Here is a 25,591-nt window from a genome sequence, read left to right on the forward strand (position 1 = left end):
AGCCTGGTCAACTCAAGAGGCTCACTCTGCTTGGGAGATCTGGCCCCCAAAGCAAGTGAAGGCGCGACCAATGTTGCCTGATGGCCCAGAGTTGTCCATTTCTAGACTACCCAGCCATTTTTACACTCTATACGACATCAGAAAGTATAATCTTCAATTTCAAACATAAGGCTCTATATATGTTCCTGTATAGCATGGAGCTCAGTCCAGCTTCATCTATAGTACTCACGAAAAGCTTGCTCGTGCAGGCTCTAAGAACTCCTATTCGAGTTCCTACTCTAACAATCTCATCCTATCTTTTGAACTTACACTCTGTGTGTGTCCTGCGTCTTCATGGCTGCTGGCTATCTGTTGCAAATGGCAGGAATCCCTACGAAGCCGTGCTATTTACGGTTTCCCAAAGCTTTTCCTGTCTTCAAAAATTCTCTACACTTTTCCGCATCTACCTGTTGCTGTTGAGGCACGCTCAAGAATTTGCAGCATAGGGTGTTGTTTTGCTATCACCCCTTGCCTATTCCTGATCTTTACAAACTCGTTATATTGATGTTTTGAGAATGCGATATCCAGACAGCTTCTTATCAGGCCGTATTCAGACGCCTGAACCTGTGCCATAACTTCGTATGCTTTCGACCCTCTACTATAATCATTGACCAATAAGTCCGCGAGTTGAACGAGGCATCAAGGCGCCATCATTGTTATAGCAAAAATCCATCCGATACTATCAAGGATCCAAGAGAATCTTGATCTATCCAACATCAGCTTCTCTCGTAACAAGTATATCACGTCCCGATGCATCGATGCTTGTGCTGTTTTTCATGTCACCGTTGTATGCATTGGCGATGAGATATGTCCATTGCCTACCGTTATCGCAGCATCTTCAGCGGACCTCACTTCTAGTATCTTTGAAACAGATATTCTGGTCCCAATATTAGTAGCATGTCATAGATCTTAATAACACTCTGGAGTGGAGCTCAGTCGTTTTCTTCTTGTCTTTTACTGTGGTGCCTCATTAGTCCAGCAAGATAAAGTCGTGTTCCTTTCATGCATCCTTATATACTATCTGCTCCAAGGCTGTCTTGTGCTGCTTTAAATTCTTGTAAATTCCTAGATACCACCTGCATTTGAACGCCGTACATAATTTATCTTTAGAAACCACAAATACTTTCCACTTGAGTATACGGTCCAAAATGAGCAGACTACTAAAGCCGGCTAAATTTGACAACCGCGTTTGTATATGAAAGACAGACTGCAGTGAGATCGGTAAAAAGCTCTATGACAGGTATAAATCTCACAGCACGTGGACGGCAGCCCATCTGGGCCCTTTAGGAATAGAGGAATAGCAGTCAAGATGTGTCATTTTTGTTTATCAAGAAACACCCCTTTCTTCTATTTTCTGTCGCTGTTAACAAACAATCCCTACACAAGTTGAAAGAAAAAGCGACAATGCATGATTTACCACCAACAAAGGATGCGTCCTTCACAACTGAATTGTAGAAAGAACTATCTCCAATCTGTCTCTATGTATATTCTATAAATCTGTCGATTTACTTCTGCCACTTCCCTCCTCCACTCACAAATTTCAGCCAAAAGCAGTTTACTTCAAAGGATAACTTCTTGTTTTTTGTCTTCATATAATCTGCAGAAATATTCCAACTCTATACTCTTCTCTAGATATTCTTTTTTCCTATATAGGTTTCTTACTAGTAGCATCATTCCTAAAGACAACAAAGATGGCACCACAAACTAGGACCCCAGGAAAGAAGAAACGGTCTCTAGCAGAGAATGTCTCTTCAGACCAAGACCAATGCCAGGTGGAAGAAGCACATCTGGAAGCAGATGAGTTGGAAACAGCCGCTGAGAGTTCCAATACCCCTTTTCCAGAAGTCGGTCCCACGTCACGCTCGCTTCAGGAGATGTCATCCTTTTCGTTGAACCCGGCCTCTGGACGCTCGAGCAGATCTTCTAATCCCACGCAAGGGCTTCCTCCTTTTTCTCTTCAGCCTCAACCTCAAGATCAAACTGCAGAGCAGAGTGTCGGGAAACTCAGGTGGAGAGGAGCGCCGAGGGAGGATGACCTGACCACCGTCAAACCCGATCAACGCTATTGGAGTATCCATAACCTGCCTGATATACTCTACGTCCTTAAGCCGAAAGGAGTTCACACAAAGTCCAGGGCTCGTGTCCCTAAGACGACGTCTATCTTCGGCAACCAAGTGAATTACTTCCCCGTGCTCCCGGATCAGATATCATCCAGGGTTGAAGGATGGAGAGTGGAGGCCTGGTCTCGCATGGATCGTCGCATCACCCCGCAGGACATCATCGACCGTGTTAATCCAGCCTACAAGATCACAGCCAGCGAAATTCAGATGCGGCGCTATCGGTTCAGACAGGAGTTTAACGTGGCTGCTTGGGGATCTGGTTCATCTATCGCTGCAATTACTCGTACACTGGAGGGAGTAGGACTTGATCCGGCGCAGAACACAACGAGAGGATTGACTCCTGGGCTTATTAACCCCGCTGTAGGAGAAGCTGGAGGGCGTATCCCTCTTCCAGATAACTGGAACGACTTCGATTCTACCAGGCATCCTTCGCAGCAGGGCTCTCCGCGTCTGAAGCGGACCTCGCATAGGGCAGCAAATGAATTTGCTCCTATCCGTAACACTACCGAATCTCAAAGGCATGAGCCGCGGCCACGCAAGAGGTACGTTATTGGCACTACTGACGCGCTCGAACAGAAACTAACGTTGGTCTTTCGCAGAAGTCGCAGGCACCCTACCTTTGAAGATACGTGGAGGGAAAACTTCCCCGAGTACCCAGACCAGGAATCCAATCTTGCTGTGACCGGTAGACAGGCACGGGACTCCATCGACGAAGCCGAAGAGAGCACTACGACAATGGAACTGCAGGAATACCTGAAAAAGAGCGGACAGACCTACGAGGACTGGGTTACCGACGAGAGCAAGGACAGACCATCCGATTCTGAGCAGAAAACTTTTTTGGACTACGACGACTGGGAACAGACCATAGCGGGGGAGCATCGGGCAAGGTTACTATATCATCCTTAGAAAGGGAGATTCAAGCTGTACAAACAGGAGAATTAATAGAACGAAGTTTTGGATGTGAAAGGTTTTGGGATATCAGTGAGAGCGACTAGAAATATGAGATAACGGTTTTTCTTTGGATATCTTCCTCGAGATCTGCTGACTTCTTCCTAACGACAACTCTAGTTCTACAGGCCCGACAATCTTATGTTCTCCTTCCTGTTTTCTGTAACTTTGCGTACTTAGCGTCAGTGACACTCGTGGAACTGAGATGTTGTTTTGGGGGAGGGGGGGGGGTGCCCTCCAGCACTCATTCACCCACAAGGCACCCCCAGCCTCATTCAGCAAGAACTATAAATGAAAGTGAATGAATGCCCCTTCGGTTAAGTATGTATTTCTTTCCCACAAATTCTTTCTTTTCTCGAAATCATCTCTCCCAAAGAACACAATTGCTTTCTCAAGATCTCACAATCGTCTTCTCTCGCTCATATCAAAGTCTTCGAACGAACATTTTCAAGTCTTCACGGTGGTCATCTCAAGTACTCGCTTTCACAAAATTGGGCTCATAAGGACGACTTCTACTCGGTCGATTGTACGGTCTCCAGCCTCCTGCCCCGAGAACTTCTTTTGTTCGACCTCTTGTTCGGACAATCCGCTTCTCCTATTTTCTCGATCTCCTCTCCGTGGTGAAATCTGTTCTGAAACCACTTCAGACGTTCACTTTCACTCAATTGTACTGTCAAGAAGAGATTGCGCTCACTTCAGTCTGCTATATCCTTCTGTCTCCGAGAGCTACTCCTTTCTTTTGTCCGAGCTACAGTTCTGACTACCCACTCTCCTATCCTCCTTCCACTCTGTAAATTTACCTTGTGATACCTTCAACGTTCACTGTTTGCTTTCACACAATTGTGCTCTGAAGAACGGATTATACACGCTCGAGTTACTGTATCCTTCTGTCTTCGAGAACTCCTGCTGTTCGAGCTCTTGTTCGGAATTCCGCTTTTTCTGTTCTGTCCAACTAGACTCTGAAAGGCAGCTTGCGCTTTTTCGAGTATCGTATCTACTTCTATTAGTAAGGACTACTTCTTTCTCCTGTCAGAGCTCCGATTTCGACAGTCCACTTCTTCCGTTCTCTCGAGTTCCACTTTGTGACATCTCCCGAGATTCCTTCGGACAATCACTTTTATCATCCAATTGCGTTCTTAAGAGCAGCTCTGTCGCCTGAGGCCGTCTTCTTTGCTCCCCTATCTCGAGAAGATAGCTTGTTTCTGTTCTTCAATCTGGCACCTTGCGAAAACGAGATTGCAATATTAGTCGCTCGTGGAATTATATCTGCGAGAGCCGGATCCGCCAATTGGAAATTCTGAAGCCGACCTGTTGTTCTCCGACAGACTATCAATTTCTAGCCCTTTGGCCACTGCACTGACTCTCTCAAAAACCAATTCGGTCAAGACTACAAATTTCATCTCAAAATGGTTGTCTCTCGTTCTAAGAAGGCAGCCAAGCTTGCCCAGTGCAAGAAAGGAACGCTGCAGAAAAGCCCTGCTAGAGGCTATGCCGTGCCGCGCCAGCACAGTGCAATTGCAGCTAATGATTTTCGCAACGTGACTTCCCACCATCCGGAGCAGGTGAACTGGTCTATCAACAATCTTCCCGATATAATGTACGTCTTCAAGCCTCCTGTCACAAACGCGCGCACCGACGAGCCACCAACAATGTCGTATCCTATCCACGGACAGTACTTGCGTGAGATCCCGGTACTACCTGACAACATCTCCTCCAATGTCGAGGAGTTCCGTGTTGAGGCCTGGATGAGACTCGATAGACGTATCCGTCTCTGCGACATCACCAACCGTATGCATCCGATATTTAGAATAAAGCCAAATGCCTTACAGCAACGTGGCGTGAGATTTCGTAAGGCTTTCTCGATGCTTGCCTGGGGTTCGGGAAACAAGAAGACAGCTGAGCTCGAGGGTGAGATTGTCAAGGCGATGATCCAGAAGGGAATCGATCCGGCTCTTAACTCCACTCGCGGTCTGACTCCGGGACTTATCGACCCCCAACTAGGTGAAGCAGGCGGAAGAATCCCGGTCCCTGATCAGTACGCTAAGAAGCAATCTACCACCAGACCTACGACCAAGCCATCTGTCGAGAGATGTGTGATACCAGAGGAGAGTGAAGAGTATTCGTCTGACGAGACTATGTCAGAGGCCAGCAGTGGATGCTCCGACGAGAGTTCCGAGATGGAGTGCGATGAGCCCGTCAAGGCAAAATCTGTTGACTATACTGGCCTTACAATCGACGACTATATAGCGCATCGCGAAAGCGAGCGCCAGCTCCTGGAACTCCTTGGGGCTGTTGAATATAACACGCCATCCTCGTCACCGAGTCCTCAGACTCCAGAGGCCGTGGTTGACCCACGGGAGATCGAGCTGTCCGGGTCCGGATACTCTCCTTTTGTACGCCGTCTTTCGATGGACTCTGAGGACGTCGAGTTTTATAACAACTATATGGAGAAGGGGTCCTTTGACAAAGTTTTCGAGCCACCAACCCTGACTCTAGGCCCCAATGGGCCGCAGGTGTACCGCTTTGTGGACACCGCAATTTGCTCGCCTAGCCTTGAGAGCGTATTCGCCGAGAGCGAATGCAATAAAGAAACTGTGGACAAGGAGAGCATTTGCTCTGTCCTGGATGAGGACATGACGAGGGCCGGATCGCCCGTGCCTTTCGACGTCCTCATCCAGCAGTACTACCTGGGTGAGAGAGCCCTCGCAGAGCTCCTCCCATATAGAAAGGAGCCCATCGACTTTTAGACGGGAAAGAGACTAGGACTTCTGGTCCTGAGATGATGTTCACGACTTGTTGTTCAACGTTGGGAAGAGACACTGGATTATATCGGTTGTATACGGAAGTTCTGGAGATTGTCTGTTTGTCCTTTTGAGTTTCTGTTTTCGAATCAGGTATTTATTCTTGGAGATGCCTCACGGTACGAACCCCGTGGTTCACATAAAGTTGGATGCCAAGAGGGCCCCCGTCCACGGCTATAGTTCCGACGGTGGCATAACCTTATCTATATGGTTGTCAACCCCACGTCCCCTCGCAGGGCCGCAGCACAGGAGCTGCCGAATTTTGTCAGTAAGGCGCGAGCGCTGACTAGTTTTTTTTTTTTTTTGTATTTTTGTCTTGTCTTATTTCACCTGTCTACACTAATTCCTGGGCCGACTTCGGCAATTGGCAATTCGCCAGCACCTCGAGTGCCGCTTTTCCGTCGCTGAAATAGACTTGGAACATTTGTTGTACCGATTTCTCACTTCTATTAATTCTCCCGCCGAGTTCACTGTAAACAATCTACCATCCGGTGTCATGTGCATGTTCTGATTTCGTTTTTTCAATATCCAATTCTGTTTTTGATCATGCTTGATAATGATGCTTGCTTCTAAATATAATTCTTTTTCCTATATATTAGTACCTAGGTATTCATTATCCTCGTAAAATTTCTCGGCTTTAACATTTCGATTATAATCGCGCATACGCTCCAGCTTACTGACCTGCAAGAAAAAAATCCTTTGTTTACTAAGAGCGGCAGTTCATTATCTGATACCCTCCCAAGAACCATATAATTATGACTGAAAAATTATGAACTAACATGCAGCTAGGTATGCTATTTCGTCGCAAGAACCGGTTTCGATTACTTGGCTCGAAGCGGGACAATCGTGACATATAATTCTTATCGTAGGCTTACGACATACCCTGACCATTCCGTGTTGATGATACGTAAGTGTCAGACTACAGAGTTGTAGGCTATAAGTTGCTTGATATTATTTTGCTACTTTAAACTTGTGGTCTCATGAGTGTTATACCAGTTACCCTGGTTTCTACGGAAGCAAACACGTTCTCGAAACTTATATATAGAACTCGTTTGCAAAATCCATAAAATATAACAGCTGAAATTATTTCATCATACACCGGTATCCATCACTTCCGAGATGAAGCCACCAACTGTGTAATAGGACGTAGAATGAATGGTGTTGAATATTCCTGAGTCATTTGGGAGGGAAAAGTTCTTTTCACCTTGCAAAGGTATCAAGAACTTCCGAATTCATTCCTAGAAGTGAAAGTACTAGTGAATAACTCGAAACTTACAATTAGACTTACCCAGTTTCGCCAATAATTGAAACTATGCACTAGGGTAAGTGTCTATAATGCATTCAAAAAGATAGATATGGTGAAGTAACTCTCCGGAATAAGGCTTTAGCTGGATTCCAGGAAGGCTTGAGGGGGTTTGACCCTGTGTTTGCTCCTTTCACATCACTGATAATCCATCATAGACCTCCCAGCAAAGCCGTGCTGTTTGTTTAAAGGAGCAGCGGCTCATCATTCGTTAAGGATTTTCCCCTATCGAAACTGGAACTTTCCACCTTATCCAATAGATCCTCGTTTCTTTACCCGAGTTTGCTTCCACTAACACTGTTATCCTATTTCTAATATCAAGCTAGTCGAGTGTCTAGGCCTCTGCTGTTGTTCGACGCGTCATAATCTCTAATTTACACTGCATTGCCTTGATGAGAAGCAGGACCCCCTTGACAGAAAGTGAAATCAAAAAACATATTGCAGTTTGTTATTCACGACACCTATCCCAGTGAACATGTTCTACGGGAAAGTGAATGTCTAGTTAATACTACCATGTCGTCCCCATCCAACATACAGCGCCCACACATGGACAACTCAACAAATTCAACTTCATGTGTTGAGAGAGAAGATCAACTGCAGGTTTCTGGAGGTCATACAGACAGTATGTCACAGGCATCATATGCGTCAGCCGCAAATAGTATGTCATCTACTAATTTTGTTTGTGGTGGAGATTAACTAACAAAGATAGTAGGTCCGCAGCAGAATAACACATCATGTCATCGTCCGTCAGTCCTCCATTTTCAGAAGAGAATAAGCTGACCAACATTGCAGATACCAACACTCCACACCCGCTTCATACATGTACCCATCCTCATCATGCACCATACTCCGAAGCCAATCTTCCGCCTATTCTCTTTAGATTGGACCCGCCTTCCCAGGAACAACAGATGCCTATAACGGATTTAGTTGAGGATGGGATGGTTGTGAAAGACGCCAATGGAACTCCACTTCGTAACTTCACGTTCCTTCCACGATACATATCCGTTCGTCCGCCTGGATGGCTCCTGGAATACTGGATGCGCACCGATAGTCGATTGACTTACCGTGACATCAAGGCTCGGATGACAACAAGTGATCTACCTTCAGACAATGTCCTCAACATGCGACGAGAGCGTGAAGCTCGAAGCTCGCTGGGGCTATCCTGCTGGGCAACCCGCCGTGGAACAATAGCCAGAGTGGAAGTAGAGCGTGTCGAACGTTGGACCCCAGACCAGATAGCACATAATACCACTATGGTTGTGGAATACACCGATCCAACCTCCGACGGTGCCAAGCGTGTTCCGCTTCGTCTGCGGGCGAAGACGCTTATCCCAGCACAACCTGTCTATTTCCCTTTGGATACTTTCCTCGAGAACGGACGACCGCATATTCCAAGCAGGCGTATTGCTCGCGCTATTGATCTCTTCTACCGGCTCTCAGAGACGGCACTAGAACGGCAGCTTGATACGTGGCAGCAGCTTGACCCAAGCGAACTACCATGGAAATCTTCGAAGAAATCCAAAGAGAATGAACCTGGAGAAGAGCCTAACGCCAAAGTTAGCCGTACGAGACGATGGAAGTGTCCCAGCACGTCAATAAATGGGTTGCGGGTGTCACAGGCTGGAGAGGAAATAGAGGTCACTGAGGCTCCTTTGTCAGAAGAGGATAATACCATCAATACCGCTCATGAGTCTCGACGAGAAGAGGCAAGTCCCGATTCAGACGACGAAGAGCTTCGCGCGTCAGGTCTTCCCAAGATAGAAAGACGCCACGGATCTCGGGAACAAGCTGATATCGATAACCAGCAGAAAAAGGGTTCCAGAGGTCATAGAAACGCTCCCAACAATTTGAGAATCCTCATGCCTTGGAGCACGGTAAACCGTCACCAACGAGCCTCCCAACCACCTGGAGTCGATCAACCCGCATCCAAAGCTTCCCCTGTCGACAAGCCACAAAAGGCCGTCCTCTCCAGTCCGTTCAGTGACATACGACCCCGTCAAACGTGCCGAAACGGATTCCCTTCGTTGGAATCTATCAACCAGCAAACATCTCATCAAGAGACTGCGGCTGAAAAACGCATCAAACAGGATCCGGAGGCCCCAGTGCCTGAACCTGAATCCACTGAGCCCGAACCTGAACCTGAGCCCCAATGGTTCAACCGCTACCGCTTCAACGGTTCTGGCCCGTACTCCATCCTCAATAACCGCCGCCATGCGCTGAATACCAACACTGACGAGGTTATGCGCCGAAACAATCCTTTCACGCCACAGAATATGCAGGGGGATGGTATGCCTTCTAGTGTGGAGCAGTACCTTAACGAGTCTATCAGACGCTTCGGGGGTGCTTCGTATCCGTCGCCTTGAGTGGTGCTATGTGGGTGTGCATTACTGACTCCTCTTTTGGACATTTAAAGTTGCGGGGCGTTGGGATCCGTTTCTGCAGTATCTAGTAGCTACTTATCCTTTATTTTTATTTCTTTCTCTTTCTCTCTTTATCTCATTCAATATTTTTAGGTGTCCTTTGTCTAAGAACAAGAAAGAAGAAAAGATCAAGATACTCTCCGACTTCCTTTATCTCCACAAATCCACTTTTTTCTACTCATGTGTTTTGAACTCAATTACCTTAGACAAAGGTGTTTGCCCCTCTGCACACTCGTTCCTTGGTGTTATTCTTGTCAGACAGTTCACTTAGTTTCATCTTCTAATGAAATCAGATCCCAATTTCATTTCTCAGGAGCAGGTCAAGTCAATTACTTCAACTCGCCTATGAGTTTGATTTAATTGATGGGCGATGGAAGTCTCTCTTTCCTTTCCCTCTTTCCCTTACCAGAGACCTGTGTGATGAGTATATCCTTCAGTAACTTGTAATTAGCCTCAACTGTGTTTAACTATGAATTCTGTGCTGCTTCTCAGCACTGTCTCTTCTTACTCTCTGACTAAAAATGAGCGTTTAAAGCTAGATAAAGTAAACAATCTGTTACCTAGACGCCATCTTACAATGAGGATGCTTCGGTAAATACTCTCTTGCGGACTGTATACAACAATGAGTTTCATATTTAATCTAGGCACGTTCTATCGCGGAAATAAAACTAAAGCCTCCGTAATGCTACTTTAGAAAAGTAGAATGCTGTCTAGAGAAGAAAACCCAGCCGCCACACCTCCTTCGTTATGCTCCTTCCCCTTCGTCCTCATTAGCCACCCGCCTTGCTCATTGTGCAAGATTGTGCCATCGTCTTTCCAGAGTATGGTTCCAAAGATACCCAGTTCCCCGATGACGTTCCCGCTCAGCACTTCGCCGTCGCTCCTGAGGACCGTGTTCCTCGCCAGGGGAGGTGTCTGGATCAGTTCCATCAGGACCCACCGCTTCCAATCCGTCTCTGGAATGGATCGCAAGAAACCAGGGATATCGGTCTTGTAGACGTTGTTGCCGCCTCCCTCGCGTTGTGGCTTGAGGACATGGTTCGCTGCTGTCTCAGGGTTCAGGGCCAGCTCTCTTCCGCGGCCGTCGGAGGAAAGGTCGTACTGCGGAGCGAAGGTCTCCCGCAGTTTTGCGATTATGCTGGGATCCGTGCGAGGCAAGAAGCGAGATAGGTTGTCCGGCCCGGCAGGTTCAGCAAGGACCTGTTGAATCTTCTTGCACCCGGAAAGCTGGTTGAGGACGGTAGGGCATTTTATCGCTGCGGAGCGTTCCAATTGGATCCTGGCATCCCAGTCACGCTCTGACTTGTAGTCTGTAGGAGCGTAGAAGCTGCGGAGGTAAACTGTCGTCACTTCGAACGGGGTGGAAGGGGAATGAGGCGGCGTGTATATGAGAGGCCTGGAGGCATTAGAAGATGGTATGGACGTCTGATTAAGAATCTCCGAAGTGACGAGACGGAAAACTGGTATCTTGTGGTGCTTGACGAGTTGCGTCGAGAGTGCTATCTGATCGAAAATGTTCCGTTCCTTTTCCTGTACGACGAAGAGGACACACAACTGGAGAGCAGGAGAGGACTTTGATGGTCCATAAGCATTATGTGCTGCAGCTAGTCCAGCGGCCAGAGTCTGGACTGCGGTATTCTCAGGTGGTAGCCTTCCATCCAACAACGGATGTGGCGGATAGCTGACTGCGAGACCTGGCGGTGAGGAAAGCAGTTCGGAGTGCATTGCAGTGACGAGACATGACAGACCGCCGAAAGATGAAGATATCGTGTTGAATTCTACCTGCTTCAACGAGGCTGTGTTCGAGTTTGGCGGCGTATGGGCCATATAATCAGACCGGAAGAGACCAAGAGAGAGAGGCTGAACATAGCCCTCTTCCTTCACAGCCAGGTGAACATTCCATAGTTTCGAGAGGAAGTCGTCCACATCAATGAGTCTACAGGTTCAAAGGTTTCTTAGCCAAAACTACGTCAACGCAAATGGGTTTAATAATATACCAAAGCAAAGACGACAAAAAGCGTCTTGTATCACTTTAACAGCAGAAGTAAAAAGGATCCTCACTCTTCCATAATCTTGCCAAGCCATGCCTCGTCGGAAGCTATAGCCGCGTATAACTCATTGTACACGGTCTGAACCGCCTTTGCTTTCTCGAAACATGACTTCGGAAAAGGACTGGGGAACAGAGTCACTGGCGCATTAGTCGCTAAAACTCCCTTCGGATCAGTTCCCTCTGGAAGAGACGCCGGAGACGGCCTGACAGTGAGGCCATTGTGAATGGTCCAGTCCTTCACCGTCGTCACCAGGAACCGCTCCTGTGCGGGGTCCAGGCGGGGAGGGTAGGTGGAGTAGATCGACTCGTCCATTGATGGCACTACTGATCTGCACAGCCCTGGCACTGCACAATTGGCATGACAGATGCGATCAGAGAGAGTCTTAAGTGACGAAAACAACGACGTCAAGGTGAGAAAGACGAGAATTATTAAGCGGCATCGACCCCTCCAGAGCAGCAGCGCGTCGCGGGGCTTGGCAACGGCGGGGTCGAGCACACGAGCGGCCACTGGTGCGCCCGCCTCACCGACCGCCTCACCGCCCGCGGCAGAAAAGAGGCCGTCGATGGCCCGATCTGCCATCGCATACATCTTGAAGCTCGTCTGAAACTCGTCTCTCGACAACCCCCCCGCGGCATCGACGCGCCAGACAGCATCGCTGCGGCGGCCGTGGAGCCGGCGCCGCTGTTTATATTGCTGACTTCGGACGAGTCCTGTCCACAACTTCACTGCGCTTCTCGTGTTCCGGACCCTTGGTGGTTGAGCAGCTCTCACGCATTCGCCGCAAAGCTTCGGCCATCCAAGTCGCGTGCTGCCTGACGTTATTCACGGTCCACTCCATGTATCGCAATTGCAGTTATTACTTATTTTGAAGCTGAAGTGGCCCCTTGCTATACTTATCTATCCTCTTTATTTGCAGTTCCATGAAGCCCGTGGTACGTCCTTTTACTTATTCTCGCGCTGCCAATGCTCCGCAGCTTCCGCTACTTCAAAGAACTAACGGTGCTAAGAATAATCGACGAAATGGATCAGAACCTTGACGATCCGCTTGACTGGACGGTTGATCAAGTTGTCGCTTACCTGTGCCATAATCCTGCGACGCCATGGTCTCAATCCGCGACCCCAGCTCCGCGCCCAGACCCCGCATCCTTCGAAGCTGCACTCCGCGATAACTTCATCAACGGAGAAACTCTCCTGAACGATGTAGACAGAGATACTCTTCGTGAAGATCTCGGGCTGAAAGCGGTTGGCCATTACAGCAGTATTCGCAGAGCGATCGATCACCTCCGTCAATTATCGGTGAAGTATCAGCGCACTCTGTCGCGAAATCCTGCGTTTGCAGATCATGCACGTGCTTTCTCTCCTCAAGGTTATATTTCCGCGGCGGCTTCCGTATGTGCGCCTGAGTCACCAGCTCAGCTACCTCAATTTTCACCACCCAGAGCTTCTGCTCCGCAACCGAGACTACTAAGGCCTGCTTTCATTACTCCTCCTGGTCTCGGTACAAATCATTTTAGTGGAACGGGAATCGGGACTCTCGACCAGCCTTCTGAAGACCAAGCCCGTCGTAATGTAGATAGCTCGTCATCGGCTCTAAAGGATGCAGCTAAAATTGACAATTTCAATAAAGACACCACGAGCCCTCGTCGCGAGCCTGTTCTTCCTCTTCGTTCTGAAAAGCAGATGACCACTTCAAATTCAACGCCACGCCTACGCAAGCAGGAACATTATCATATTGATGAACGCGGAAAGAAGCGACGGAGGCTCGATCTCAGTGCGAGGACCCATGCTGCGGCGGACAGTGTATCCACTAAAAAGAGTCGTCAGTTATCAGACCTCGCACAGCCCAAGAAATGGTACATTGGTCCAGAGAAACTCTGTCCAGATGATTTGTTCTATCCGATACTGCCAGATGACGAGAAGGAGGACAGCTTCACAATTATTAGCCCTGGATTTCCAACCGCGCAACGGCTCTTTGTCAACAACTGCCTGAACCATCTTTACCGTCAGCGACCGATAAACCTCGGTTCTATCAAGGACAATGAGCAATGGGCTATGATTCCCTACAATGGCTCTGCAATTGGAAGCTCCAAGCCGCAGTTCTTTACGCTTTATTCTTTGCGAGATGGCAAAGTGACAGTTTCTCAAGAAAAGATAGCTGAGTGGCCTCAGTTGAGTGGCGAGGAAGTCCCTGGTCCTCTATCATCGACAAGGTCTTTGAAGACCCGTGACCCGTACGATTATCTTCTTGAGAAATACCCGGTTAATGATGGTGACGAACATATCCACCCTCTGTATGGCGATTCGGGCTCAGAAGGGGAATATGACCCTGATACATGGCGTGAAATTGAAGATGAGCGACAGGAGGCTACGCAGAGCAAGTCAAGATATCTGACTCTCGACGAGGTGGACTCTGTTATCGCTCAATGTGTAAAAGATTACGAAGACAAATGGCGAAAAGACCAACTACCAAGGGAAGAGAGGAAAGCTCGGCGAATATGGGTGATGGCAAAGAGAAATAGAAGCAGGAATCAACAAACGAAAGCGATATTACAAGATATCAGTCTTTTGGAACAGCGCCTGAAAAGGATTCAGAAAGAGATTCGCTTTAACGACTATGTCAAGGTCCCGGACCTACAGTTTCAATGCCAGAGCATGGAACAGACAATCTTCAACATCGAGGCGCAAAAATGGCGTATTTCAGTCTTGGAACAAGACAAGTGCCCACCGCGGGCTCCGTTAGTACCGAGAGAACGGCCTGTTCCGAAGACAGTTTCCCATCCCGAAGACGAAGAATCTCTTCATTCAGAGTCTGACGGTTTTGAAGATTCCCTCGATGATTTCATCGATTATGACTCTGATAACAGCCGCCTGGGGTCTCATGATGGTCCAATGGAACTTGACGAAGTCCAGCAAGAGGCATCACCTGTCCAATCTGAATCTTCGTCTAACAGCGACGAAAATAGTAGCCCCTCTGGCATGAGGAGGGAAGTGCGAGCGCAGAGACGTAAGTCCGACAGACATACGCAGGCCCAGACACCTAGTCCTTCTGCTCGTAAACAAGGTTTTCCAGCAGACCAGTTTCCTTCGTCAACAATATCTATACGCGGGCAGGAAATTGAGTGCATCGATCTTACGCGAAGCCCTCCTGCGGCAGCTGAGGAATTCGAAATTGAAACGCCTCCTCTAAATCCTGTGCGACCGTCCGATGAGAAGCTTGACGAACCCCCCGTGAATCTGGAATGGCTTTTTTCGCCCCCCTCTCCTCTATTTCCTGGAGAATTACGTGGTCACGAAGATGCAGCTTCAAAGAACGACGATGGTAAATTTCACAAAAGGCATAGCTTCCCTGATGTCAACGATTTCAAAGGCATTTCTCGGATCTTATGGGACGTGCTTGAAGAACGCCAAGACCGCCAGAGACTGTTGACAAAATTAATATTAAGTCTACCTGACGAAGAGCGAGACCAGATGGCGAAACATATCCCACGTTATGACGTTTCCGATTTGCGGGGCCGCGTGCGTGAAGCTCTCAGGAATATACTCAATCACGCGCAAAAGATACGTAGCCTGAATATTACCGAGAGCCAGATCATCATGCGGACGGCGTCTCTTTACATATCTTGGGTCAACTGCGTCAGGCTTACAGATAAAGGGATCTCAAAAACCCACGTGAAGAATGCTCTAGCTGACAAGGGTAGTTTTGAAACATTTGCTAGTCAACTTTCCACGCATCTTTCGGAGTATTATGACACGAGGGGAGATAGGGCTGGTGCAGGAACAACTCCAGCAACTGAGGACAATAGCTCGGCTGATGAGTTGGAAAATAATCTACAGGAAGCCTCCTCCCATACACCTCATAAAAAACGAAAAAGGCAGGTTAAAGAGAGTCAGGAAGTGAAGAGAAATCTGGAGAGCGCACAGCGTCGTGTTGCCCTCCAGGATGAACAGCGAAAACGACTGGAACGAAAACTGGAAAGCCTCGGAGTCAGTAACAATGATCCCAAGCTTCAAGCTGTTAGCTTCGAGACTCCAGTCATATACCTCGATCCTCACATCGGCCGACGTGTTAAGCCGCACCAACTTAGCGGTATCCAGTTTATGTGGCGTGAGCTGATACAGGACGAAAAGCGCGAAGGATGCCTTCTAGCTCATACCATGGGCTTGGGCAAGACAATGCAAGTGTGAGTAACTCATCTTTGCCGGTGTATTTATGGATAGAATCTAACAGTTAAAGAATTTCACTCCTTGTCACCATCTCTGCAGCGGCTGCCTCAAGTGACCCGGCTGTACGGAAGCAGGTACCTGAATGCTTCCGTCGATCACAATCTTTGATCCTCTGTCCTTCATCATTGATAGAGAATTGGTACGAGGAATTTCTAATGTGGACACCACGAAAAAGTTATCTGGGGCAAATCCGGAAGATCACCAGCGCAAGCGCATTCCATGACCGAATCCAAGAGTTATCGGCCTGGGCCGAAGATGGTGGTGTCCTGATCATGAGCTATGAGATTTTTCGAACTTGGGTCCTTAACAATGAAACGAAGGCTAGAGGAAAGCCTTTGCAAGAGAGCCAGCATAGACGGATCAAGAAACAGCTCCTGGAAGGCCCGAGCATCATCGTTGCCGATGAAGCCCACAAGATGAAAAATCGGTCGGCTGGTATCGCTGCTGCGACAAGCCAATTCAAGTCCAAGAGTCGCATTGCCTTGACCGGTTCTCCTCTTGCAAACAATCTTCTCGACTACTATGCGATGGTCGATTGGATTGCACCCGGTTACCTCGGGAATCTTGTTCAATTCAAAGCCAACTACGTTGAGCCTATAGAGGAAGGGCTATACATTGACAGCACCCACACTGAGAGAAGGAGATCTCTTAAGAAACTTCAGGTTCTGAAGGAGAATTTGAGTCCAAAAGTCAACCGTGCAGACATCTCAGTTCTCGAAGGAAGCCTTCCACCAAAGAACGAATTCGTCATTACCGTGCCCTTGACTGATTTGCAGAAGAAATCGTACGACATCTATGTCAACTCTGTGCTTGGAGGAAAAGGCGATGTCGAAAACCCGAAGCTCTGGTCCTGGCTTGCAATCCTATCGCTCTGTTGTAACCATCCAGCTTGCTTCAGGGATAAACTTCTCGGTCAAGCAAATGACGGGCATAAGATAAATAGAAGGTCCGATGATATTGACGGTGAGGTAATGCCTGGAGATGAATCTGCCATCCAGGCAGGCTTATCGGAAATGATGATTGCTGCTCAAAGAGAACTTTTTGCCAATGTCACTGATCTCTTGGCACCCAAACTCTCTCACAGAGTGAAGATAATGGACAGTATAATTTCAGAATCTATCAAACTGGGTGATAAGGTCCTGGTGTTCTCTCACAGTCTTCCGACCCTTGATTATATTGAGTACATCTTGCAAGCTTCCAACCGAAATTACCGTCGCCTGGATGGGCGAACTCCAATTGCCAGTCGACAAGACGCTACGAAGAGTTTTAACCAGTCTGGTTCTGACCAGCAAGTTTACTTGATTTCAACCCGTGCCGGTGGCCTTGGTCTCAATATTCCTGGTGCGAACCGAGTTATCATATTTGATTTCGGATTCAACCCTACTTGGGAAGAACAGGCAGTTGGGCGGGCATATCGTCTTGGCCAGCAGAAGGATGTCTTTGTCTATCGTTTTATTGCCGGTGGTACCTTCGAAGAAGTCATCTACAACAAGGCTGTGTTCAAGACACAGCTCTCTTTCCGCGTGGTTGACAAGAAGAACCCAGTCCGCGCGGCATCAAAGTCCGTTAAGGAGTATCTCTTCCCGGTAAAAAAGGTCAAGACTGAAGATGTCTTTAAATTTAAGGGCAAGGATTCTGTGCTGGACAAGATCCTTCAAGATGACCAGCAAAAGATCATTTGCAAAATCGCTCTCACGGAGACGTTCCAGAGGGAGGACAACGATAAATTGACTGAGGAGGAACAGAAGGATGTTCAACAGGAGTTGGATGATGAAAAGCTGAGGCGGAATGATCCTGAGGCCTATCAGAAAAAGTTGGCGGAAAGACAAGCAGCCATGTTGGCGCAGAGACTTCCAGGGCTAACCAGCTGGAACGCGGGTCTTCCTCCGTATTACTACCATGGCCGTCCAAATGCATACGTTCCACTGCAGCAGAATGCTGCGTCCACACCTCCTGTTCCACCTGCTGCACACAATGTTGGGCCTCCCCCCTTGGCCCCGGATACCAGCCTTCTTCAGCGACAACCAACTATGGTAACTGTCCCTCCAGCAGCTGTGATGCCTCCGATTTCCTCGGTGGGTAGTGCTTTGCCGAATCGACCTGTGGAACCCGCTGCATCAATACATACCCCAAATCCTCCGGTGTCCGAGAAAGCCGCAGAGAAATCAACACGCCAATCGCACCCTGCACCGCCTGCGACGCAGAACAATTTTTCTTCCCATAAGGATACGGAGTACCCTCAGCAGACAACCAACGGCCCTAGTACTGAGGCAAGGACAGAAGGGAGCTCCAAAAACACAGGACAAGGACAACCATCACCCAAATGTCCGACTCCCCAATCTCAAGCTCAAAATGAAAACGGTCGGTCCAGCTGCAAGCAGCAATGATGCTTTTTTCTCCTGTACAGTTCAAAACTATTTTTCTGACGATTATCTGTTGATGACACTTTCTCACTATTGGTTTTTCTTGTAGCTAGCTAGCCAGCCCTTTTCTTTGACCCAGTGCGTCCTATGATTATGATGATACCCAGGAAAACACAGATACCCAAAATACCAAATTTCTTCTTTCTCTTTCTTCATAGTATTTTTCAGTTTTTTTCTGCCGATAAATACCAATCTTCTCGAACCGGAAACCCAGATCAGGTCAGCTGCATTGGGTACCTACATATACCCGAACGGACGGTCTCACGTTTTTTTTTCGGTTGTGGATATGGATATGGATAGAAGGAGCGTCGAGGATACCCTCTCATGGTTCCACGGGTTGATCTTTCTTTTACTAATTAACTGCTTGGAATCGCCTGCTCTGCCTTATTTTATCTACTCCTGTATCATTGTCTGCATACATACATAACCTACCATTCCTGTTCTTCGCTTATTTTCTCTTTTCTTTTCTTTTCTCCTAGAGAAAGTTGAATGGAAGGGAATTGATGCGTTTGAAACGAAAAAAAGGGAAAACGAAAGTGGGATGGAAACATGGGTGACACGGGACATGGGACATGAGGATAACGGGTTGGGTTAGGTTGGTGGCTCCTGGGGACACGGCTTCATTCGAGAAGTCCAACGGGTTCTAATGTTTCTTTTTTTTAATTAATTCATGATTGATAATGAAAGCTTGCTAGCATCATGTGATTTATTGAAACTCTGACTCGGATAAAACTAAAACCTCTTTGTCTTTTTTTTCCCTCTCCTCCTTCTTTGCCGGAGTTTTTTTTGTATCTTTCAGTCAACATTAATGTTCCATCATATTCCGTCCAAACTTGCAAATCTCAACCTGTCATCTTTCGGGATAGTGTCTTCTATCTACCTAGGCACTAATAGATGTAAATGTGATCTTCCAAATGAGACGATGTATTTATTTATTGCTTGCTTGTTCACTTCCGACTTGGTTTCCAAAATTTAATTGATATTGATATTCATATTGACATCACACTCAAGTCAAGCCCCCCAAAATATTAAAGTTCAAAATCAGGTTGACATTAGAGAAGTAGATACATAATAAAGGAAAAAAAGGTATCCAAAACATAAGTTATCTGGCCGAAAACATCATACAGAGATCAGTACAAACTTAGTAACAAGAAGATCCGAAAGTAAGAGCTTGGGTAAAAAGGAGACATCTTGCTGCACGGATAAAGAAACGTTCAGCGAATCAACTTCTCCAGATCTGCCACCCGAGCCGCTCTATCCTCCGCTTTCCTCTTCTTGCCCGTCTCGCGGAACGCGGCCATCATAAGCTTGCGTTTCGTCTCCTGGATCTCGAGGACGCGGTCCTCGATGCTCCCCTCCATGACGAGTCGCCACACGGTCGTCTCGCGCTTCTGGCCCAGCCGGTAGACACGGTCCATGGCCTGGTCTTCGATGGCGGGGGCCCACCAGCTGTCCGCAAGGATGACCTGGTTTGCAGCGACGAGATTCAGGCCCACGCTGCAGACGTTCAGACTGGCGAGAAGGACCTTGCAGTCCGGGTCGTTGGAGAAAGTGTAGATGGAGTTGTCGCGCTTCACGGACGGCATCTTGCCGTCGATCCGCGCGAAGAGGATACCGTTGCGTTTGATGTGGGGCTCGACAATATCGAGGAATGAGGTCCACTGGCTGAAGACGACTGTCTTGGTGCCAGGGGCTTGTCCCTGCGCGGTCAAGATCTTGATAAGGGCTTCGATCTTGCTGCTTGGGGCGTCTGGATCGGCCTCAACGGTATCTGTGTTCTCGCCTAGCTCAGCCGCCGGGGAGACAAGCGTAGATGTGTCGTTGATCTCTGCACGGCAGAGAGGGCATTTGTGCTGCCTCTCAATGACTTGCTCGATGCACGGGCGATCAAAAGCATGAGCGCAAGCAGTGATCACCGGCTGTTCCAGGACGTCAAGACAGATTGAACACACTTCTTGGCTTTCAATTCTGAGCTGTAACATGTCCTGTAGAGCCTTGGCGTTTTCAGGGGTCAACTGAACAACTTTGTGTTCTTCCAGAAGACCCATGAGCTTGTCGATCCGATTCTTGCAAAGAGCCCAATGGTTGCAGACCTGGCGCAAACGGAGGATAACCTCGAGAAGATGGGAATATGTCGTGTTACCTTGCTTTTCCCTCGATTGATATTCCGAGAGCATACCCTGGGCTTCAGACCTATATCACTCGTTAGCGATCGAAAACAAGATGTCATGTCGCTTAGAAACTTACAGGAACATGTCATATTTTTCTTGCTCATGAGGATGGAACTTAACACGCAAGACGTGCGACCTGATCGGTGGAAGGCGTAGATTGACGAATTTCATATCCTTCCTACGCCTTAAGCAGATAGTCGACATCAGCGCCTGGAGCAGGCGGCTGGCGTCCTGATCACCGTATGTCAGGGGGCGAATCAGAACACTATTGAACACTGCCATATCTTCCAGGCCTCCGGAGAGCCTCAAGAACCGAACCTGCGAGTAAAGATCCTTGAGAGTGTTGATGATTGGTGTACCGGTCAGTGTCCAACGGGAGTCCGCTCTCAGATTGCAAGCAGCGAGAGCTCCTTTAGATCGTGGGTTGCGGATTGTATGACCTTCATCAAGTACAATACGGCGCCAATGGATCGAGAAAAGGCCCTTGGCTGGAGGCTTCTTCGCGCCTGGGTTGTACTCTGTAGCAAGAGCGCCATAGCTCGTAATGACAACGTCATATTGATCAAGATTGGGTGCTTCCTTCTTGCCTGAGCCGTGGTATTTGAGGACACGGAGAGCCTTTTCCTTGTCGATGTGGGCCTCAATCTGGTCCCTCCAGTTACTCATAACACCAACTGGGCTTACAATCAATGTTGTCTTGGAACCACCTTCAATCTTGGGTTGAGAGTTGGCCAAAATGAGAGAAATGATCTGAATTGTCTTGCCCAGTCCCATGTCATCGGCAAGGATACCCCCACTCGCAAGAGGAGGAGCCTGTCTCGTAGAGTAGTTTGTGGCGATGTTGGTGAAAGAATTTCCTGATCTTTTCCAGAGCTGCACGACATCCTGGGATCCAGGAGCAGGCAGGCTCGGAGACTCCTTTTCGATCATCCAGGCGAGTCCTTGACGTTGGTACGAGAGAAGTTCTGTCGACAACCCCGGAGGGTTTTCTGCCATCGGCATCTTTTCCAAGTCTGGCTCATCCACGCCAAACTTCTCAACAACCTCGCCCATCTCTCTGGGATTTAAGGTGATGCTCTGACTGATGAGTTCTTCGAGGCTCTCTCTGTATGCATCGTCCGGAGTTGACAGGTTTAGGTTGGCAAACATCGTCTCGCCCTGGCTCTGCCACTGTTGGCCCGTTCCCTTGGCAAGCGCACGCGATCTCTTCGCAGCTTCCTTAAGCTCCTTTTCACGCTGTTTCTGCCGTCTCTTCTCCTCTTGTAGCCTTCGTTTAAGATCTCCCAAAGGCAATCTGTCTTTCTCCATCTGCTGTTTCAGCTCCGCCTGTTTCACAGGATCGCTGGTGCCGAAAAGCTTCAAAAGAACTGGGCAGTCAAAATCGCCTTTTACACCGCTCAGGATTCCTTCTATCAGAAGATCTTTCGAGTCCTGGCAGAAAAATTATCAACCCTGCTCGATGTACATATTCGAAAAGCGAACTTACCATGTATTTTGCCAGCTTGGCTGCCATGGTACGGGGAATATGGCCAATCTGATGGCCCATCACGTTGTCCACCCGGATGGCATTGGAGTCGTAAGGATTACCAGGTTCCCTTTTAAGTACGACATGCTCTCCAATGGTTGCGTGCCCAGTGTAATAGCGCACGCCCACGATCCGCGTGTGGAGGTCCCCTGATAAGGTCAGGCCGCATCCTATATAGAGTCAATTTTGGATAGCTATCACTGATACATACCGTAAAGCTTGTACTCTTCGTACGAGGCATCGTCAAGGTCTTGGCTATTCTGAACCAAGGCAGTAGCACCAGCGTCATCTTCATCAAAGCCACTGACTTGCGAGGCTTGACTAAGCGGTATGAACAGAGCACTTTCACCAAAACGTTGACCGCTGCTTATGTTCAGCTGTGTATTTGGCACATCCACATCCACCCGGCTAGTTTTGCTGGGCCGATGGGCAGACGACTCGTCATGATCATTCTCAGTAAGATCGATCGTATCGACCTTACGCTTGCTTGGATTCCGTCCCATAATCGCGGGGTGGGTTATGCAGATTCTCAGATGTGCGGAAGACAGCAGCTGCACTGTAGCTCCAAGCACATGGGGAATGCAACTAGGTTAGGACTTTGCCACAGCACACCTCCACACGGCAGAGGTTCCTAAACGGTAAAAAAGCACTGTATTTATCTTGTACGGTGGTTGGCAATAAGAGAGGAAAAGAATCTTAATGAGAAAGAAGATGAAAAGAGCACAAGACCGGCTCAGGCTCCAAGAGTCGAAGCGGTGCGGAGTCGAGATGTAGAAAGTCGGAACGCGAGGAAGCTCCCGTGCAGGCAAAGCGCGAACCGGCGGAACACGCTAGGCCGCGACTCCACAACCTTAACGCGGACAGCAGGGGGGATCGACGTCAGAGCCCGATGCTGGAGCTTTGGGTCGCTGGTCGCTACGATCGTTCGATATATACAGACCTGCCCGTCTGCATCCTCTTCCTTCGCGACCATGATCCCGCTCGTCTCTAGTTCTGTACGATGATTGGTTGCTTTATACTTTCCTTCTATTTTTTATGCACTGTCGATCCCCACTCCGATTGGCCTGCGCCAGCAAATCGATGATGTGGGCTTTTCCTAGCCTCAGCTTAAAGAAACATTATTGATTCCTATCTCGCACTGACCGATAGTTTCCCTTTCCTTCTTTCCGTCTTTCTTTCTTACGTCTCTTCTCTCTTGTGAACAGGATATCTGGATATGTACAGAGAGCGGAAGCGGTCTAGCAATCGATAGACGCTGCAGGTTTTCTACGCAATGGTCGATACAACTGTCAACTCTTACCATGACATTGTCAGGCAGCGGACCGAACAATTTGAAGCTGCTCTGCAGCGTGGAGAGTTTCAGCCGCTTCTCCTGCAGCATGTCTTGATCAATTTCTTTCTTCTGTTTCTACCATTATTCATTCCCCATAGGAACCGTGTCCCCGGCTACATCTGCTTTCTGCTCCTCCTCTCCGGGGGGTTCTACACATTCGCGAGGATACGAGCGTTGAATGTGGGCAACGGCTACAGCGTGGGCCTGGTTACGTCCTGGTGGCTTATCTGGAGTGCTACAGTTCTCGTATTTAATGATGCGCAAAAGGACTTCAAGAGAATCGAGAGGACGACAGCTGCTCCAGTCACTGCTCAGGATGAAACTGAGTATAGCCAGGCGAATGATGCACTGTCGAATAAGGACAAAGAGGCCACGAGCAATGGAAGCACAAGAAGATACCGTCAAGCAGCTGCACAGGCTAAGACCGGAGTGACTTCCCCCGAGTCGAAGGTGGTGTCTCCGGAACGAGAGGTGTTAAGATGGCAACCATTTCCTGATGCATTTCTTCACCGCTGCGACTGGGTCATAAATGTGATTTTCAGCTACCGTGGTGCTGAGTGGAACTGGCGCATGCAAAACCTGCCGCCACTGCCCAAGTCAGTTCGAAAACAGCTCGACGAGGGTGTCCCAGTGTCCGATGAATCCGACGAGGAGACGATGATCCAAGCTTCTCGGAACTGTCTCAAGCGTGCTTTGTTCACATTGCTTTGGTCGTACATATCCCTGGACATTATCAAATTCATCATGATGCGTGATCGGTACTTTTGGGGCGACATCTCTAACCCGCCTCCCCCACCCTTTCCCTTTCCTTTCAGCTTCCTCGCTGGATCCCCCCTGCTCCTTCGCATATCTCGTCTCGTGCTCAGCGGTCTCGGCATTTTCGCGGCCATAAAATACGTAACATCTCTCAATCCCATCATATTCCTTGGATTATCCCTCGCCTTCCCACGGTTCACCAAGTCGCTCACAAAGATCCCCCTCGATGCGGCATGGCTTTACCCCGACGCATTTGGCCCCGCTTTTCCCAAAGCCCTGGACCAGGGCCTCGGAGGCTGCTGGGGCACATGGTGGCACCAGATCTTCCGGTTCGGATTCTCCTCGACGGCCCGCTGGCTGACGTCCTGCCTGCCCGAGAAACTACGACATCAAGCAATTACGCGTCGCATCATCCATGTACTCGTCGTCTTCTCCGTCAGCGGCCTCATCCATACCGCAGGAAGCTACTGCCAATTCGAATCGACGAGCCCCTTTTCCGGTTCGTTCCTCTTCTTCTTCCTCCAGGGCCCCGGGGTAATGGCACAATACTTCATAGCCAAGCTAGTCCTGCCGAAAGTGCTACCTTTCAAGCCGCCGATGTGGTTGAGGCGGGCCACGAACTTTGCGTTCATAACCGTCTGGCTCCTGATCACGGGAGGGCCTATCGCGGATGATTTCTCGAAGGGAGGATTGTGGCTCATCGAGCCCGTACCCGTGAGTCCCCTTCGCGCGCTCGGGTTTGGCGATACCAGCCAGGGATGGTATTCCCTGTGCGGGCCGTGGTTTGGGTGGTGGAGCGGTGAGACTTGGTGGCAGAGTGGAATACGGATCATATGATGGATATCTATTTAGATACCTCATAGAGTGGGCGATTTTGGTTCTGGCGTCCATAGGTGCCCTCTTTCTATTTGCGTGGTTTAACGTAATCAACCAGCGAGCGACGAATTTTTCCTCCACCCTACCACTTCCTTTTTTCAACGCGTCATTTTATCACCACCACTATCAAAAATGCCTTTATCTCAAGAAAACCGAATTCAAATGGCTATTGAGCTTATAAAAATCAAAAAGTCAAATCAATACTGAAGGCTGCAGAGATTTTTGGGGTGTCTGAGGCTACCCTTCGCGCTCGCCTTAAAGGAAGACAACCACGCGGAGGTGCTAATGGCCATAGATTAAAGGCTATTGAAGAGCAACAGTTATTCAGCGATTACTAGAGGCAGATAAACAAGGTTTTCCAATTCAGCCAGAGTTTCTGTGTACAATGGCACAAACATTACTCTGTGAGCGTCTACAGGATCCTACTGCAGTCATTGGCATCAACTGGGCTTATAAATTTGTCAAGCGCCATCCTGAGCTGCGTACAAGATATAATTGAAGGATTACATACCAGCGTGCAAAGCAGGAGGATCCAAGAGTTATAATACTGTGGTTTCAAACTGTACATGCAGCTATTCAGGAACATGGCTGTTACGATCAG

At 48.5% G+C, this 25,591-nt stretch overlaps 7 protein-coding genes across 7 annotated transcripts; 5 read left to right on the forward strand and 2 right to left on the reverse strand.

Moving 5' to 3' along the window:
* Positions 1-1,730: 1,730 nt before the first annotated feature.
* Positions 1,731-3,065, forward strand: VTN00DRAFT_6221 (uncharacterized protein; the record flags this gene model as incomplete). The annotated part of the gene is made up of 2 exons (XM_069432834.1): positions 1,731-2,701; positions 2,759-3,065. 2 exons carry the CDS (start codon positions 1,731-1,733, stop codon positions 3,063-3,065), a joined length of 1,278 nt encoding a protein of 425 aa, XP_069288653.1.
* A 1,448-nt stretch (positions 3,066-4,513) lies between these two features.
* On the forward strand, positions 4,514-5,854 carry VTN00DRAFT_6222 (uncharacterized protein; the record flags this gene model as incomplete). The annotated part of the gene is made up of 1 exon (XM_069432835.1): positions 4,514-5,854. The coding sequence occupies one exon, from the start codon at positions 4,514-4,516 to the stop codon at positions 5,852-5,854; it is 1,341 nt and encodes a 446-aa protein (XP_069288654.1).
* A 1,903-nt stretch (positions 5,855-7,757) lies between these two features.
* VTN00DRAFT_6223 (uncharacterized protein) lies at positions 7,758-9,574 on the forward strand (the record flags this gene model as incomplete). The annotated part of the gene is made up of 2 exons (XM_069432836.1): positions 7,758-7,833; positions 8,004-9,574. The coding sequence occupies 2 exons, from the start codon at positions 7,758-7,760 to the stop codon at positions 9,572-9,574; spliced, it is 1,647 nt and encodes a 548-aa protein (XP_069288655.1).
* A 747-nt stretch (positions 9,575-10,321) lies between these two features.
* VTN00DRAFT_6224 (uncharacterized protein) lies at positions 10,322-12,270 on the reverse strand (the record flags this gene model as incomplete). Its single annotated transcript, XM_069432837.1, has 2 exons — positions 10,322-11,567; positions 11,693-12,270. The coding sequence occupies 2 exons, from the start codon at positions 12,268-12,270 to the stop codon at positions 10,322-10,324; spliced, it is 1,824 nt and encodes a 607-aa protein (XP_069288656.1).
* Positions 12,271-12,645: 375 nt separating this feature from the next.
* VTN00DRAFT_6225 (uncharacterized protein) lies at positions 12,646-18,293 on the forward strand (the record flags this gene model as incomplete). The annotated part of the gene is made up of 2 exons (XM_069432838.1): positions 12,646-15,863; positions 15,917-18,293. 2 exons carry the CDS (start codon positions 12,646-12,648, stop codon positions 18,291-18,293), a joined length of 5,595 nt encoding a protein of 1,864 aa, XP_069288657.1.
* Positions 18,294-19,543: 1,250 nt separating this feature from the next.
* On the reverse strand, positions 19,544-22,528 carry VTN00DRAFT_6226 (uncharacterized protein; the record flags this gene model as incomplete). Its single annotated transcript, XM_069432839.1, has 4 exons — positions 19,544-20,522; positions 20,577-21,931; positions 21,987-22,174; positions 22,237-22,528. 4 exons carry the CDS (start codon positions 22,526-22,528, stop codon positions 19,544-19,546), a joined length of 2,814 nt encoding a protein of 937 aa, XP_069288658.1.
* A 770-nt stretch (positions 22,529-23,298) lies between these two features.
* Positions 23,299-24,951, forward strand: VTN00DRAFT_6227 (uncharacterized protein; the record flags this gene model as incomplete). Its single annotated transcript, XM_069432840.1, has 1 exon — positions 23,299-24,951. One exon carries the CDS (start codon positions 23,299-23,301, stop codon positions 24,949-24,951), a length of 1,653 nt encoding a protein of 550 aa, XP_069288659.1.
* Positions 24,952-25,591: the final 640 nt, after the last annotated feature.

This window comes from Thermoascus crustaceus (genome assembly GCF_041956765.1).
Source record: "Thermoascus crustaceus strain CBS 181.67 unplaced genomic scaffold VTN00scaffold_3, whole genome shotgun sequence".
NCBI classification, from domain to species: domain Eukaryota; kingdom Fungi; phylum Ascomycota; class Eurotiomycetes; order Eurotiales; family Thermoascaceae; genus Thermoascus; species Thermoascus crustaceus.